Source organism: Montipora capricornis, chromosome 10 (assembly GCF_036669925.1).
Source record: "Montipora capricornis isolate CH-2021 chromosome 10, ASM3666992v2, whole genome shotgun sequence".
In the NCBI taxonomy this organism is placed as follows: domain Eukaryota; kingdom Metazoa; phylum Cnidaria; class Anthozoa; order Scleractinia; family Acroporidae; genus Montipora; species Montipora capricornis.
The window spans coordinates 34,279,828-34,296,638 of NC_090892.1; the positions used below are offsets into that span (position 1 = coordinate 34,279,828).

Below are 16,811 nucleotides of genomic sequence, written 5' to 3' on the forward strand. Positions count from 1 at the left end.
ATGAAAAAAAAAATGGGGGTCACCGACTTTGTTTCGGAGAAAATGGCAGTTGAAAAATGCCTTAATTTCGAGAAATCGGTCATAATAGCGAGATGTAGGCTCATCTGCTCATCCATCGAAAATCATAAAAATAAACTGTTGGAGTGAAAGTTTCCGTGCATAGGTTTTTAGGAGTGAGATTTTTAGATAATTGTATGCCGCTAGGGATGTTAAGTTAATCGTTCTACTGTGTCCACCAGAGAAATCTATGCATTTCCCACTAGTACCCTCTCGATCCTAAGAAAATACGCGCAGAAGGCTCTATGCACAAAGACACCACTTAGCAGGGGAGTGACAGGCAAGACTTTTACCGACACAGAAAAAAATAAAATATTGAATAAATAAAACAAACAAATGAAACGCAGATCCCGAATGGGTTTGCCATACTGGCCACCCAGTAATAATGAAATTTGTAAGTATATTTTCTTTGCATTGTGCAATATCGCATTAAAGTTGGAACTTGATTCCTTCCATGTCCAGTTTGCATTAGTTATAAGAAAATCGTAGAACTAAGGTTGATACAAAAGGCTTCAGTTGAGAGCAACCCCTGATGAAAAGGGACTACAGCCCTTGATGAAAAATGGGGATAAAGGGGACAGCGGGGCTATCCAAAAAAAATGGATAAATTCCTGTCGAGTTCAAATTAATCTCAAGTGATCTTGACAACCTGCATCTTCTGGATAGTCTCTTATCCAGAGGAGAGCTTGAAGGATTCTCCTGCTGGCAGACAGCTACTGAAAAACAACTTTTGGGTTCTCAGTTTTCAGAGGATTATTATGGCCACAGTAAATTGGGTACCTATTAGTTGACTTTCACATTGCTGTTTTGGGCTGGTATATAATTTATTAAACTGGTAAATTGTAAGGGTCAGAAGAGCTTAGCCAATAACCTATTCTTTGACAGGTGTCAACACTTGGGCTCATGCAAGGGACCCCGTTACATGCTAAATTGTCTCCATGTTACATTGATTGCATACAGTGTTATGTTTAACAGGAAAATTTGGTTTTATCAAATATTTTGATGAAGGTCGAATTACCACCATGAATGATTTGGTAACCTGACGTTTCGAGTGTTAGCCCTTCGTCAGAGCGAATGTTTAGTCAGCTAAAAATAGATCAACATAAGAAGCTCCACATGCATTTTGGACTATTTTACCAGATGCACCCAACAGGCAAAGGCTTGGTTGAATCTGCTTCAATGGCCAGTGCTTAATAGAAAACTGCCTTCCAGAAGAGCTTCTCTTGAGATAAAACAACCGATCAAAAAGATATATTTTGTTGTGTTATTTAAGCAATAGAGGACATTTTCCATGTTTACATAGCCTCATCTAAAATGCCAAGCGCAGTTGGGAGAATTCTCAACAGTTATGCAAACCCGAGACACAGTCGGGGGTTTGCATAACATACACGCCCATATCTCCAACCAGCCAATCAAAACGTGCATCTGACAACACATAACCAATCAAAATTCGTGTGATGTCACATCTGTGTTTATATACTCTCATCTAAACACAGCTATTGACCAATATTAATGAAGTACGTGTACTATCCTAATTATTTTATAATTTATAATGTGCAATGATATTCACACGCAAAATACAGTGTACCTGTCATTGGTAATAATAATAAAATTATGATAATTAACTCTTAGAACAACAAAGTTAGTCATTTATCTTATTACTTTCAATAATTTGCTCAAACCAACAAACTGAAGATGAAGACCATGAATAATAATTTATTTGGGCACAATCATTGTTAAAATTCACATTTAAAATATTAACGGTATTTTGTATCATTTGTTAACTGAATAAAACAGTGAATATATCAAACAAATGTCAACAATGACGAATAGTGGAGTAAAACCTCAGCGGCAGATATTGAAACATTGTGATGGAAGACATGGTTTTTGGAGATTCAATTAAGGCAGTTATCCTTAAGGATATCAACGACCAGTGCAAGAAGCTGTGCAAAAAGAGTGATATAGTTCTCAGTTTTGCTAGTGCCAAGATGTAAGAACAAGGTGTCCAATGATATATATTTTCTAAAAATATGTAAACACGTTCATTAATATTTATGTGAAATTCAGGCAACTTAAATGAATTCATCCTGCATGTAGCTACATTTTGATCAAGATTTGTCCCCCAACATCATTATTTATCATCATCAGTAGGTTTAAAATACAAAGGAAATTAATGGGAATCAAACAATAATTATTTAGGTTGCATTCATTTTAACTTAAATTTAACTTTGAAGTACAACAGTTACAGAGTAAATTGACTACTGGGTGCAAATATACAGATTTGATACAGTCAGTCAAGGAGCAGGGGTGGCGCAGTGGTGAGAGCACCCGCTTCCAACCAATGTGGTCTGGATTCAATTCCCAAACTCAGCGTCATATGTGGGTTGAGTTTGTTGGTTCTCTTCTCTATTGCGAAAGGTTTTTCTCCGGGTACTCCGGTTTTACACCATCCACAAAAAACATATTTGATTTGATTTGAGTTAATTTCATTAGTTTCCCTAATTAGTGCTCTAGTGCTAAATCCATTGACACTTAAATAAAGTTGTTGTTATTATGATTGATACAAGTTGATAAAAAAAGTATACATAATTCCTAGGCATCAGACAAAATTGGTACCATTAGGACCATTAGGCAGGCTTTTAGCTGCAAAACATAAGAAAATAATTTATTACCAGTATATGTGATCATTTATTTTTAGTAATAAATGCTAATTTCACAGTTGTTTTCTTACGCATTATAATATCATTGTCTCTACTTCAGTAGAGCTTTGAACATTTCACATGCGAAAGTATTATCACTCGGATGTATTTAACAACATTTAATTCAGTGCAACTTGATCCCTGTTGTCATCTCCTGTTAACCGATCTCCCTCTTAAAATTCAGTCCTCGCTCCCCGGGGGAAGGGGGCAGGGGGGGGGGACTTTAGGAAGTTCTGGGAGGGGATGTGCCGCTGGGACCCTGGAACCCTCAGCCTATTCCAGAGCTAGTTCAGCTGAATTTTGCTACCCTATACTAGAGTAAACCCCCACCGATCTCCGTCTAAATTCTGATTATTGACAGTTAATAATATCCAGAGGTGTTTCATGATAGCCATTTAATGTCACTGTTGAGGCTGAGTTACGTAAACAAAAACTTTGCCGATTTGATTTTTTTATATAATTCTTGAGTGGGAATTTCTGGTTTCCTTAGTCTTGATAAAATCTTCAACCGACTGGTCACTTTCGTGAAAAATGATACCCTATTCTTATACCTGCCAACTCTCACGCCTTAGGCGTGAGTCTCACGCCTGCGGGTTGAAAACTTCGATCTCACGCCGGCTCACGCTTACGGGCCAATTTCTCACGCCTGATTGAAAAATGTGAGTTGTTGCCGTCTTGCTTGACACAATTTCCAAAGTATGTTAACTCAGACCCACGTAAGGAACGACAACCATGTGTAAAATGAATAAATGACGATACCTTCTTCGTGAAAAGTACTGGGAGCGGGCTCGCGTTTATACGCGTCCTAAGACTGGGACTGGGAAATGCGAGGACTGCTTTCGCTTTCGTCACAGTATGCAAATTTGGAAGACTTCGGACGTCTTCGGAAAACTTCGGACTTCTTCGGAAGACTTCGGACTTCTTCGGGAATCTTCGGAAATGATCGTGTCGTCTTCAAAAATCCCAGCAAATCCCAGTTCCCAGGGTCTCTCTTCTCTGCCTCCAATGGAGGCAGAGAAGAGAGACCCTGGTTGAAATCCCAGCACTCCTAAGATAAAAATCTCACGCCTATATCTCAGAAAAAGTTGGCAGGTATATATTTTAGACCGAAAGGCTATGACTTATATACTCTATCCTAGAGTAAACTGCTTGAAAACCAGGAGCTCATGAGCTCCTGTTGAAAACTATACCCTTCACAGTGGTAAATACCTATATAGTCCATATATGGCAGTACCCCCGACCCCCCCCCCCCCCCTCTCTCATCTTAAAATTTTGATCGTTTATAATTAATTTGAGATATTTAACGGCGAAATGACAAGCACAGATAGCTTCAAACCCTCCTACTTCTTTTCTTTCAATATCCATGATTCAACGCCAATATTATTTGGCTTGGTCAGCCTTTCACTGGCGAAAAATGTCTGATTGGTCGAGGCCTTGTCATGTGACTTCAATAGCTCAAATCAAACATGGCTGCCATTCGGTGTTTATTTGATCAATTTTATTAGATCTCTGTCGACAAAACACCCTTTTTCAGGCCAATAAAACGGACGAATGTTGACTGCATAGTGCGTTTCCAGCCTGGTGCATTTCTATGCCAGCGAGATTCTTTTTTAAGCCATGGCTACGAGGGAAATTTCTTTAAAAATTTCAAGGTCAACGCGAGTCTCAGTTGCTAATGTTCGAGTGGAAATTCGTTTGTGGAGCTTACCAGCTAATGGGTTACCATCTTGATTTCAATTCATGCGTTTATCTTTTTAAAAGTGGACCAAAAAGATACCACTAAATTTTCAAATGGTTTCTCTTCCAACTAAAGAGTTACACACTGTTTCCTCGGGGTCCCGCATCTAACAGAAAATGTTAAGATTTTCGCATTTTTTTAAAAAATCAAGTTGTTAAAATTGCCATTCAAGTGGTCCATAGAGGAAAATTTATTAAGACCGAGGGGAAAATTAAGAAATGTATTTCAGTCGTTCAAAAATAAATTTTAAAGTGAATTTAGCAGTAATAATAACCAAAATCATACTTAACATGTCATAGCACCTCATATTGGGCACACTAGAAGGAAACCTTTTGTTCCAAGCAAAATGCCAATTGTTTGCTTTCCTCCAAATTATAGAAATAAACATAGATTAGGTTAACTCTGAATAGCCAAAACAACAATATTTGATTCAGAAGTCCAGCTTTCTAGCAGGGAGAATTTTACTGTAACAAAATTTTACTACAGCTAATAATACGCTTTCACCACATTGTAGTGGGTTAACGTGACAACAGAAATACTTAATCAGGAATTGATTTTATCTTCCAGCAATAAAACAGCAGGACGATATAAAATTAGGTATTTTCAAAGTTTAGAAAACTTGTTGAAGGTTATTCAGTGCCATCCTCCAAAACTTTTCACGAATTTCACACTGGCCTACTAATTACTTCCAGTACAACAAATTATCTAACCTCTCTTTGCGGACTCTGGTTGCAACACAGCTACAAAGCTACATTTGAAAGGGACATAATCCCATGTTGCAGTTTTCTGGATAAGACTTCACAGAAATAACTCCTGTTACCTTTCCATATGTAAAGAGGTCCCATGATTTATGAGTCAATTAGTCAATGAGTCATGCGTCAATGAGACTCACAGTCAATATAGCAATAATTTATTGATCAAGCCTAAGCCCTCGTTTCAGTGATTAGGCCTAAGCACTCTCTGAAATTTTAGCTTTCATTTTATGGGTTAGGGTACCTGCACTAACTCATTGACTCATAAATACTTAAAACTCATATGTAAAAAATATTTCAACATTAGACGCAATGAATTTTTAGCAATTGCTGTAAATAATAGTAATCATTCCTACCATTTCAAAGGATGAATAAATTAAAGTTGAATGCAGTAAGTGTAAGAAGTAAAAAAGTGGTCCAATTTATTTAAGCTATGATCAATTTCCATCCTTGCTTTAGTCCCTGGATAGGGTTAAACAATGGTGGTGAAGTGAACAAACTACCCCAAGGGGGCACTGTTTATGATACTGAGATCAAACAGCTGGCAGAGTTGCCGCAGTACATTTAAGGCTATCAATCTGAAAAACGAATGGAACTGTAGAAAAATTTGGTAAGCGAGCAAGTAGCTTTTACTTATGAATTATAAAATGCCAGTCATTTGTCAGTTTAAAACTGGTTCCCCTAAGGGGTCAGATTTCTTTAGCCTACATCCACAAAACAAGATTCTGTTACCTTTATGAAGGGTTGTTTAAAAAAAAACCATCCTGAGCAAACTGCATCCTCATGTTTGGATTCTCATTGATTTAATGACTTTAATGATATTATGCAAATTTGTGGTACAATACCCGGTATTACTCAAATATCATAAAAGTATTTTTAAGCTAACTTTTTTGCAAAGTTTACTCCTTGAGCCACTAGCTTCAACTTTGATACTTTGTTCCAAAGGCCAAAGCAGTTGTATAGCAATGGTGGAGGTGATGATTAATCACTTTGTTTTGGTTCAAATGAAGAAAAAAAAATCAAAGTGATAATCGCACTTTAGTTTTAACCCTTTCACCCCTAAACCGGCCATACTTAGTCTTTTACTCTGTCTAAAGCCAGACTATTTTGCTTTGTCTAACACAAGACGATTTTACACGTTAGTGGGGAGCCCCATGAAGTCAACAGTCTTACAGTACTTCTCAACATAACAAAAATGAATTCTGTGGACTTAAACATTCCCAAATAGAAATGCCGTATATTCCAAATATGGTTACATAAACTCTTCAAGATTTACCTGCTTCAGGAACTTCAAATGAATGAATATTTTGAATAATTTTCCTGAACTCCTGCAAACTATGTTCCACTTTTAATGGTTTGCCCTTTAAAAGTAACATTCAGAAATAATGCAAATACAACTGAGGCTGTTTTGCATTGTCTACAAGACAAGACAACAATATCTTTTATTCAAACACAATCAATATTGAAGCAATAATTAATATACATGGTTGTGGGGTCATGTGCTAGCTATAATAAAGATACACTACAGGAAATAAAAGCTTAAAACTAACTATGTGACAAACATAGGATATCTACACATTAGGGATACGAAAAATAAATCAATTGCTATCCAAAGATCACATTGCAAATACACCAAAGGGCAACGGTTGATTGACAAGTTCCTTGTGCAAAATGGTAGAGCATGTTTGAAGTCCAGCAGGACCAAGATGAGAAGTTATGATAAAAACTTTAAACATTTTTTTTTTTACCAAATGTTATTTTACTGCCATCAAACCCAATGAGACCTTATGTGTGGGATACTGTTTCTAGCTGCAGCTCCAAATCACATAATATATTAATTTAATAAATAAATTTTGCCATCTAAGAAAAGAACAAACATGTGGGGTGTAACCAAAAAAGGTCCAAAGCTTCCTTTCCACCTTTTCAGGAACAACTAAGCCGGCAGGGCAAGCAACCCCCCACCCTTAACTCAAGGTCTAGATCCGTCACTAATTACCACAATATTTTCTGTAGTTGAATGATAATTCAGCTAATTATGTGCCTTACTGTGAGTACAATAGTTGTGCAAAGGTTAATCATGTCTTTAGCAATCAGTCATGTTCAGAGATATTATTGGCACAGGATTTGGGGAAAGTGTTTTTATTGTCATTATTGAGAGCTTACTGAACACAGGCTGACCAGGGTGCACCTCAGGCTAAATGTCATACCATCGTAGCTTACTAATTATGAAGAGTTGTACAGTGTCAAGAGAATTTGGTAAGCCTATTTATGGTCAGCTCTCACAAGCAGAAATGGTAACATGCTATTTTCAAAACAAAATAGAAAATAGAGCTAAATATTGTTACCTATTACCATTAATTATCTGAAAATAAAAGTCCTGCATTCCACATTATGTACACAGTCTGTAGAATGAGTCTCAGGGAGAAATTTACAAAGCAAACTCTCAACACCAAAATAAGGTTAACAAATGAAACAAACTCTGTGTGAATTTAAAAACTTGAATCACAGAAACAGCCAGATAGTACATGTATGAAAAACTGAATCACGTAGGAGGGATTAACAAATATTTGACCATGAAAATTATTCAGCAGAAGTGGCCGGCTTGGCGGTGATGTCTCCAAAAAGGCTTGTGGTGTATGAGACCACCTAAGCAGAAACAGCCACAAGTCAAAAAGAGACCTTGCCGAGTGCTGGAATATGACACTGACACCTTGAAAACAATATGAAACAGAGAGTTACTGTATTGATTTGTACTAATTGATTGAGTAAAAGGGCTAGATCAGCCACACATAAGCCCTCAGACCCCCAAAAATAGATGCCTGTGATCCTTGAGTGTGAAATAGTTATGCTATATTTTTTAAGTTCTCTGTGCGGTGTTGCTAGTCAAGCCTTAAACAATAAATACATTCATTGTTATTTTTTAAGGGATGTTCCAGGGCTTATGCTTGTAATTATTTTATTTATGTTTCACACAGTGGAACAAAAATTTGATCATATTGATCAGCCACAGGTTAGCTTATTTGTTTGTGTCCAAACTGCACAAAGGCAAAGAAAACATATGGGGTTTGAGAGAGGATGGGGTCAGTCTTAACACGTAGCAGTAGTGATACGCTACAAATTACTTTTCCTCACGGGAGGATATTCTACAAGGAACTGTAATCATTGCTTTGTCCTCAGTTGTTACAAAATATGAAGGAGTTGCCATGGAATAGTATAGCTTTCTTGCATAGTTATCCCTAAGGGGGCAAGGACATGGTATTTACAATAACTTATCAGTTTTGCATTGTTTTACTGTGATCCATTTTAAGTCTGGTCTATATATTACCTCGTGATCAAACATTGTTTGCCATGTTATGAAGTGTTCCGACGCATCAGTCCTTCTGTGAAATGTTTGTTGAAGCTCTTGTTTCCAGGCTTTGAAGAAATTAAGTACTTGGTTTAAGTTGGTAACACGTTGATCTGTTATTGACTGCAGTGGACTGTTATCTTAAAGTTTGAAGACATTCCAAAGCATTTCACATTTTCATGAATTCTTGTGTCTTTTCTGTGGTGTTGTGCAAAGCCATGTCTTTGCAAACTTTTTCGGACAGAGTATTAACAGCAAGCTTTTCTCGTATTTTATTTAAATTATCAAGATGAACTTACAAGCGCCTTGATTAAACCGTATTTGTTGTTTGTTAATTTTCCCAAGCGGGCGAAACCTTGAAAATAGTTTTTTATTGTCGGTAAAATTGACTGCGGCGGGCGATTCGTCGCGAGCGATTTTAAGTGAGCAAGTTTGAAGTTCTGAAACGCTGCTATATCCAAATATATCCAGCTGGTTTTTTACTATGTTTTGTAAAAGCTATCGATCTTAAACATATGTAAAATTTAGAGTGGAGAAATGTGGAGTGATCGTAAAAGAAGCAGCGGAACACGGCTTGGTCACGATAAGCGGGACATACCTGCATTCGACACTGTCTTACTTCACTCAAATTTAAGCAGCTTCCGACGAAAATACTTGAGTTATATTCCAACAGACAAAATAGTATTGAGTTTTGGGTCAAAAATATCAAAAAGGCTTTTAAATAATACACTACTGGTGGCCCAAAAATAAAGAAAGAAAACTTGATTTCCGGTTCGTCGAGAGGCTATTTTTGGCAGCCATTAATTGCACCGGAAGCGCGGAAGGAGCGCTCGAGCCAGTCCTTCTCCGCATCACACATTAGAGCGAGAGCGGAGTGCCCGTTTCACCGCCCTATGTATAAGCTCCCTGCTGTTGAGGTTCCCCAACCGCTGCTCAAGATGAACAAAGACTCTGAGCATCGCGTGCAGTCGTTCACAAGAACCACGAACATCACGGGACAATCGAAGTTTAAATCAAATGAATACGGCAGTTCAACTTTGGGAAGGTCAACTATCCGTCATTACTACACCTATCCCTCATGTTTCTTCCTCGAACGAGGTTTTAGTCAAGGTAGCTTTCTCAGGAGTATGTGGTACAGATATTCACATCATTGCTGGCGAGTTTCCATCCTCTAAATGTGTAATCTTGGGTCATGAATTTGCTGGCGTTGTCAGTGAAGTTGGTGCATCAGTAAAAGGGATTTCCCTCGGAGATCGGTGAGAATTGAATGTCTTGGCATAACTACAGAATACAGGGCCCACTATTTGCATATCGTTGAATAGCAGGAACTGCTAAATACCCTTCTACCTTGGTTAGCATGGCCGTTGGCAAAACCAGGATCGGATCGGATCAGATCGGATCGGATTGACAAAACTCGGACCGGATCAATAGGGAGCTTAAGCACGCGCGTTTTTGTGACTCGGACGGCAACCGGAAGTGAGCTGTGTTCCCTTTCAACTTGTCTTCACACAACCAAATTTATATCGCTAAGTATCTTTTCACTATTAGATACCCCAAGTTTAAAAAGCTGAGAGAGACCACTATCCTGGCGTGCAAAATATTCACTTCCGGTTGTCGTCCGCATCTAAAAAACACGCGTGCTTAAGCTCCCTAATAACACCAGACAACGTGCTCAAATTCTGTGCCTTTCTCTCTTGTGTAGTCATCTCCTCATTTATAGCAACAGAACGGGAATTTCAGTTGACTATGGCGCGCGCAGCAAAATATCCATATTAGGCCAGATTACTCGAGTAGAATCCCAACTATTCTGGGGTCTCTTCTTTCGTCAACTGACGTTCCCTTTCTGTTGCCAAATCAGGCTATTGTGCAATTAGAAGGGACTGTGTTACATGTAAGTAAATAAATTGTTGTCAGTTTTCATGTTTGAAGAAGAAGACGCGCACGCAGTCAATTCGCTTATTGACGTCGATTCGTCACATGGTATCTTTCATAATTCTGCTTTGGAATCTGTAATCACCTCTGGAAAAAAACATTTCAACAAGTCTCAATAAATGAGGAGACGACTACACAAGAAAGAAAGGTACAGAATTCGACTTTTCCTGTCTTCAGCACGTTGTCTGGTGACTGTCTACTTTTGGCGGGGATTTCGTTATTGAGCCGGTCCGTGTCTTGTCAATCCGATCCCATCTGGTCCGGTCCAATCCGATCCGATCTGGTCTGGTCCAGTCCGATCCGGTCCTGGTTTTGCCAACGACCGGTTAGCATCCGTATTCTTATGTAAATATGTGGTGGGGGTATCGGTACTCAGCATTTAGGCTGAAAAAACCTTCAAATACTCCTGATCAATTAGCGTGTGTTGGCCCAAAATATTCTGTAGTTGAGGCTACTCCATATGGGAATGGTGTGCAAAAAAATGGAAAATTCAATACAGGTATATTCATTGGGCAAAGAGGGACAGTGTTGCTGGAGAAAGGGAAGTGTGTACACCACTTGGAGAGGGCTAGCAAATTAGGATTTGTGGGAGGCATTTAAGGCACAGTTGCCCTTATAGTGCTCCCTTAAGGCACAAAAATCATACATGAGGGAGGGAGCCACAAGAGGAAGATATCGTTTGGGCTTTTTGTGGAGGCACAATTTCAAAAGTTGCAAGAAATATAGTGCTCCTCTTTACAACATGGTCACATGTTAAAATGGAAGTCAAATGAGATAACGATACCGAGATCAATCCTTTCAACGACTTGACTGTTCAGGAAGTAGGTAGTAATTACTGAAGATTTACTGTGAATAGTATGCATGGTAGAACACTACCACTGAAATGCATTTTCCACTGATCATTCAAAACACCTGTACTGTACACAGGGGTTTCAATAACTTTTGCAGTAGATGACTGGGCTAATCATTGTAAGCAGTGTCACTCTTATCTTTTACAAGGGTTTGAGTGAAAATCAAAGCAGAGTAGCCGGCGGTGAGAGAAAAATTTCTGACAAACAGACGGCGGTATATCGCCTGTGGCCGGCTTCTAATGAAACTTCTGTGTACATACACGCATGCATACATGTTGTGGTTCAATTTTTTTTTTCTGGTTCAAATTTGTTTACACCCGTTCAATTTTGATTACCCTTAAAGCAACGAAATTTAGCAAAAATTAATCGTGAAGCAGCCACAAAAACCTCTGGTGCAGACCTGAGTTCTTTGAGAACGCTGATCCAGTGGGATGCCATTGCATATAATATTTCCCAAGTCAGATTTTGATGCTAGCAATTCGATTGGTTCCAGGAACTTGTCAATTCTAACAATTACTCAAATTGGTTGAGCAACAAAAAGAAGTTCAAACAGGTTTTCAACAAAATTTATCTGAGGTCATATTAGTTAATTTTGAGTGTGGGTGATTCACAGTCAAAGTAAATAGCCTTTGGATAAAATTCAAAGCTCAAAATTTTGTCATTCAGGTATTAAGCAAATGCACGTTCAAAATCTGAAGGAAAAAAGGAAGTGATTTTTTTATCATATAGTTGCAAAAATTAGTTTTTGTATTGTATGTACAATTTAATTCTTAGTAATTAAGGAATTTTCCATGTTCATTTAAAATGTCTTGTCAGTGATTTACCTTCATTTTTCATAGATTAAGGTCACTTTTGTAGTTATCATAGTGATTCACACATAACTCATTAACCCATTCACCCCTGAGAGTGACACTTAATAGATTTTACTCTGTCTAACACAGGGTGATTTTACTCATTAATGGGGAGGTTGTTCTGGGGCATTTGAGGTGTGAATGGGTTAAAGTAATTTACATTGTATCATTCTTTAGTAGAAGGTTGACACGTCTTTTGTCTATTTCTTTATACTGTAATTTCACTTGAGCAAGAAGTTGAAAGTTTAGACCTCCATATATTAAAAAAAAAATCATTTGGAATAACTTTCCATGTATCAATTCTAGGGATGCAGTAAATTCCATTCTCAATCCAAGTTGTCAAGAACAGTGATTTACCTTCAGTTTATTATGTTTTGGTTGTTCCATAGATTAAGTTCGCTTTTGTAGTTATCTTAGCAATTTAAAGGTATATGTAACTCGTTAAAGTAATCCAAGTTGAGATTTCCATGTTAATTTTTTTTTAAAAAAGTGATTTGGAATGAATTTGCATGTATCAATACTAGGGTCGTTTAATAGTATGCCAGTCCAGCTCAAACAAAGTGCATTACCTAATGTAGCAAATTTTGTGAAGTTTGACCACCTTTACTACTTTGTCTGGAAAAGTGAATGTGAGAGTGATATACACATATGAAATGAAATGCTGTTGGAACCCCCTGGGAACTCGGAAAAATCTGAGCCCCAGATGGGATTTGAACCCACAAACCTCCGTGATCTAGTCGGATGCTCTCACCACTGAGCTACTGGAGACTGTATGGCGAGGAAGGGTGAAATGTGGGTGTGTGCGTTTGTGTTGGTAAACTCCTATTTGATGTGTGAATGATTGGCAAACTGGAGTTTGCCAGCACGAGTTTGCCAACTTAAGTTTATCATGTGAAGGCCGCTTAAAAAAATTTCACAAACACTTTTCTTACTTATGTGCACTCCTGGTACTCTGGTTTCCCCCTCTCCGTTTGATTTCGGTTGTGTCCTTAATAGTATTAGTGCATTAACACTAAATACGCTTGACACTTCAATGACAGTTATTATTATTATCATCATCGTCATCGTCATCGTCATCGTCATCGTCATCGTCATCGTTATTGTTATTGTTATTGTTATTGTTATTATTATTATTATCTTTGTGAACTGGATGACCTTTTTTCCGGTTTGCTTCCTAAGGGAGAGGGTCATAGCCCATGAACAAAGGTCCCTTAGAGTTTTCTTCTTACTCTAGAGCTCCTACACCATTCTCAAAATCCTCACTGTTCCCAGTAATGTAGTTTTCTGTAGTAATGAAATACTAATTTTGACATTCATCTTTCCCATCCACTTGTCCAAGTTTTTTGTTACACTTACCAATGATCCTACAACAATTGATACCACCTGCACAGGTTCTCATGTTCCACATTCTTGCAATTTCTCTTTTAAGGTCCTGATACTTTTCAGCTTTCTCATTCTCCTTTTCACCAATTATTATTATTATTATTATTATTATTATTATTATTATGATTGTTATTATTATTATTATTATTATTATTATTATTATTATTATTATTATTATTATTATTATTACTATTATTACTATTACTTTGGGTAGGATTAATGAAACTGCTGCCATTTGTCAATAGAATGCGCAAACAAGCTGCTTCTGAATAATGAATAACAATAATAATATGAATAATAATACATGTATTTTGTCCACTTTTTTGCAAAACATGTCCTGAATTAACAAGTGCTAGTTAACCCATTACCTTATTTAATTCCTTACAGTTCATTCAACAATACGAAGTTTAAATTAGCTAAAAGTAAGGATGTTCTCAGTTCTCATTGTACTCCTTGATCTACTAATTACCCGCTCACAGCCAGGTCTTGGGTTAGGTATGAGAGATACTATCAAAACCAGTAGAGTGGCAAAACTGCCGTTGGAAATTTGAATCCGAAGCGGTTCAATGCTAAACACGTGATCTTAAACAAATTGTCATGTGATCTGAAAAATAATGTCACGTGATCCAATAAAGTGTTTCTTGTTGAATGCCATTACTGCCAACGCGCTTTACACGAACCACATGACAACTTTTTGTATGTCATGTGACAAATTCTTTTGCGGATCACGTGATAAGTTTTTTGGAGCCCGCATTTAAAAATTCTAAACGGCAGATTTTGGGTGGTCGTTGTTATTAGACAAGAAAGAAGCTGCCGTCTACTAGTTAGTGTGGTGTCTTTAGCAAGTGAGATGGCTTGACGATAGGTACAGCTGGGGTAGGTAATTTTGAACTGTAGGGTGTTTTATGGCATAAATTTGTTACTTTCTAGCACCAGATGATTGTAATCTTTAGCAAGTGTCTTTCTTGTCATTGCTGTCAGAGAACCACCCTCCTTATCATCATCATTGTGAAGGGCATATAAATGATTGATTTAATGTCATTATTGTTTCAGTGTGGTGATTAATCCAAACACAAACTGTGGTAGATGTTCATTCTGCACAAAAGGACAGCCTCACTTCTGTAAAACTGGTGGAATCAGTTCCACTGTTGGCATTTGGCGCAATGGTGGATGGTCTCAATATTGCCGTGTACCTGCAGAAACAGTCCATATTGTGCCACCACAGGTCACACTGCGTCAAGCAGCCTTGTGTGAGCCATATTCCTGCATTCTTCATGGTTTTGATCTGCTCATGCCACTGGCAACCTCATCTGATATCCTTATATGCGGTGCTGGAATCATTGGGTTGTTATGGTCCTGTTTACTTCACTTTCATGGGTACAGGAAAGTTACAGTAAGTGAGGTGTCAGAACGACGCAGAAGCCTTGCAAGTGGCTTAGACTTGGGCTACCTTGTTGTGCATCCTGAGGTTTTAGTTCACAATTGCAAAGAAGCCCAACATTGTGGCAATGACAAGTGGGGGTTTGATGCTGTGATTGATTGCACTGGTGCTCCAGCAGCAATTGAGCAGGCAATCAAGTGGTTACATAGTGGAGGAAAGATGCTTGTATTTGGCTGCTGCCCTAAAAACTCGTCAATTAAAATTGACCCTCATGAAGTTTATGCCAAGGAACTTAAAATCATTGGATCACTCATCAATCCTTTTACGTTCCCTGGAGCTATTCAACTCGTGAAGGATATGGCTGAGAATTACTTAAATTATGAAAAGTTGGGAATTTCTGTCTTTAATTTACCTAGTTACCAGTCAGCTCTTGATGCCCTTTCCAGATCTGAAATTTCCAAAGCTGTATTTGAGATGTGATATCACGTGGAGGGAGGGAAAATGAGGTTAAAAGCTTACTGTGAAACATGACAATATCAATTGGTAATAGCAATAATAATGCACCTTATTCCAAAATGGCCATTATTTTAGTATTTCTTGTTTGCTTGCAAATTAGCCCTTTTTGCCTTAACTTAAAATTCAAAAGAATGTTTTAACCTTGAACGAGGCAACAAGGGCTAATTTGCATTTTTTTAAGTACAGTACCGCTCAGAAATACGTTAACCAAAATATGCGCACAATACGCGTATATTTGTACGCGTATGTGCGTATACCTATACGCGTATGTGCGTATATCCATACGCGTATGTGCGTATAACCATACGCGTATGTGCGTATACCGATATACGCGTCTGCCTCATTAGCTTGTTTATTGTTTTGCTTATTGTTATAAGAAAGAATACATATAGCTTGACAGCACTAAAATAGTACACGACTATGAACTACATGAAAAAGACGCACTTCCACAAACAGCTGTCGCGTTCGGAATACGACAAACCCACGCACGGATGTTTATTTCATCGATAAACATACAGTTCACGTTCAGTGTTATTTTGTTCCACACTATCAAAAGAGAGAATTAATAATATACAAAAGGCACACCATCAATAAACATGCAATTCTCGGAAAATCTTCGAGTTTACCTCGCCGAATTCGACGGAAGTTCTACTCCTATTTGAAAGGTGTTGCATTACCTGTCACGATTTCCTCAGCTCTTGATGTGAGTCGTATGCAAATTTTGATAGATCGTTGTTCGGGCATTCCCTTCTACTTTAATTTGCTATCAGTTTAAAACCAGCAGTATCAAAATGATAGTGGCCATTTTGGAATTTTAAGGTGTATTGTTTTGTTGATTGTAGTTTAAATTTGCTTAGTACAATGCAAGTCATAAAATAGTCTCGAGGAGTTGATGTTTGAACAGATGTTCTTTGAATTGTGTGGGACTTTTTTCCAAGTTCTTAAAGCATGTACATGTGTTTGATATCAATAAGTGTTACTGGTAATGTACTTGTCTTATCAAAATTAATGTAATCTTTAAAATTGATGACTATTTGAACGGCATATCTTGGTTTATTATATGACTAGCTCCGTGAGCGGGCAAGATGAACCAAATCGCGCGCTCTGATTGGCTACCCGAGCGGGCAAGATGGAGCGATACTGCCCGCTCGGGATTTCTCGCTTGGTCCCGCAAGATCAAAGATCATTTTTTGGTGTTTTAAGTCATATAATAAATCCTTTATTGACCAAGATTGTTCGGTCAAGATGACTGGATATTGGCCTCGTTCTTTTTTTGCGTGTTTATGGACCTCGACTTCGTCTCGG

At 37.9% G+C, this 16,811-nt stretch overlaps 1 protein-coding gene and 1 long non-coding RNA gene across 2 annotated transcripts in view; one reads left to right on the plus strand and one right to left on the minus strand.

Moving 5' to 3' along the window:
- Positions 1–6,648: 6,648 nt before the first annotated feature.
- On the minus strand, positions 6,649–9,379 carry LOC138019214 (uncharacterized). The gene is made up of 2 exons (XR_011126113.1): positions 9,191–9,379; positions 6,649–8,732 (listed from the first exon to the last, which is right to left on the minus strand). It is a non-coding gene; the product is annotated as an uncharacterized lncRNA (long non-coding RNA).
- A 138-nt stretch (positions 9,380–9,517) lies between these two features.
- Positions 9,518–16,811, plus strand: part of LOC138019699 (uncharacterized) — a 7,501-nt gene continuing 207 nt past the window's right edge. Inside the window, exons 1-2 of the mRNA XM_068866561.1 lie at positions 9,518–9,848; positions 14,663–16,811. The exon at positions 14,663–16,811 is cut by the window's right edge and continues 207 nt beyond it. Of these exons, the coding sequence (XP_068722662.1) occupies positions 9,610–9,848; positions 14,663–15,470 (1,047 nt within the window). The 5' untranslated portion in view covers positions 9,518–9,609 and the 3' untranslated portion in view covers positions 15,471–16,811. The remainder of the gene's footprint in view (positions 9,849–14,662) is intronic.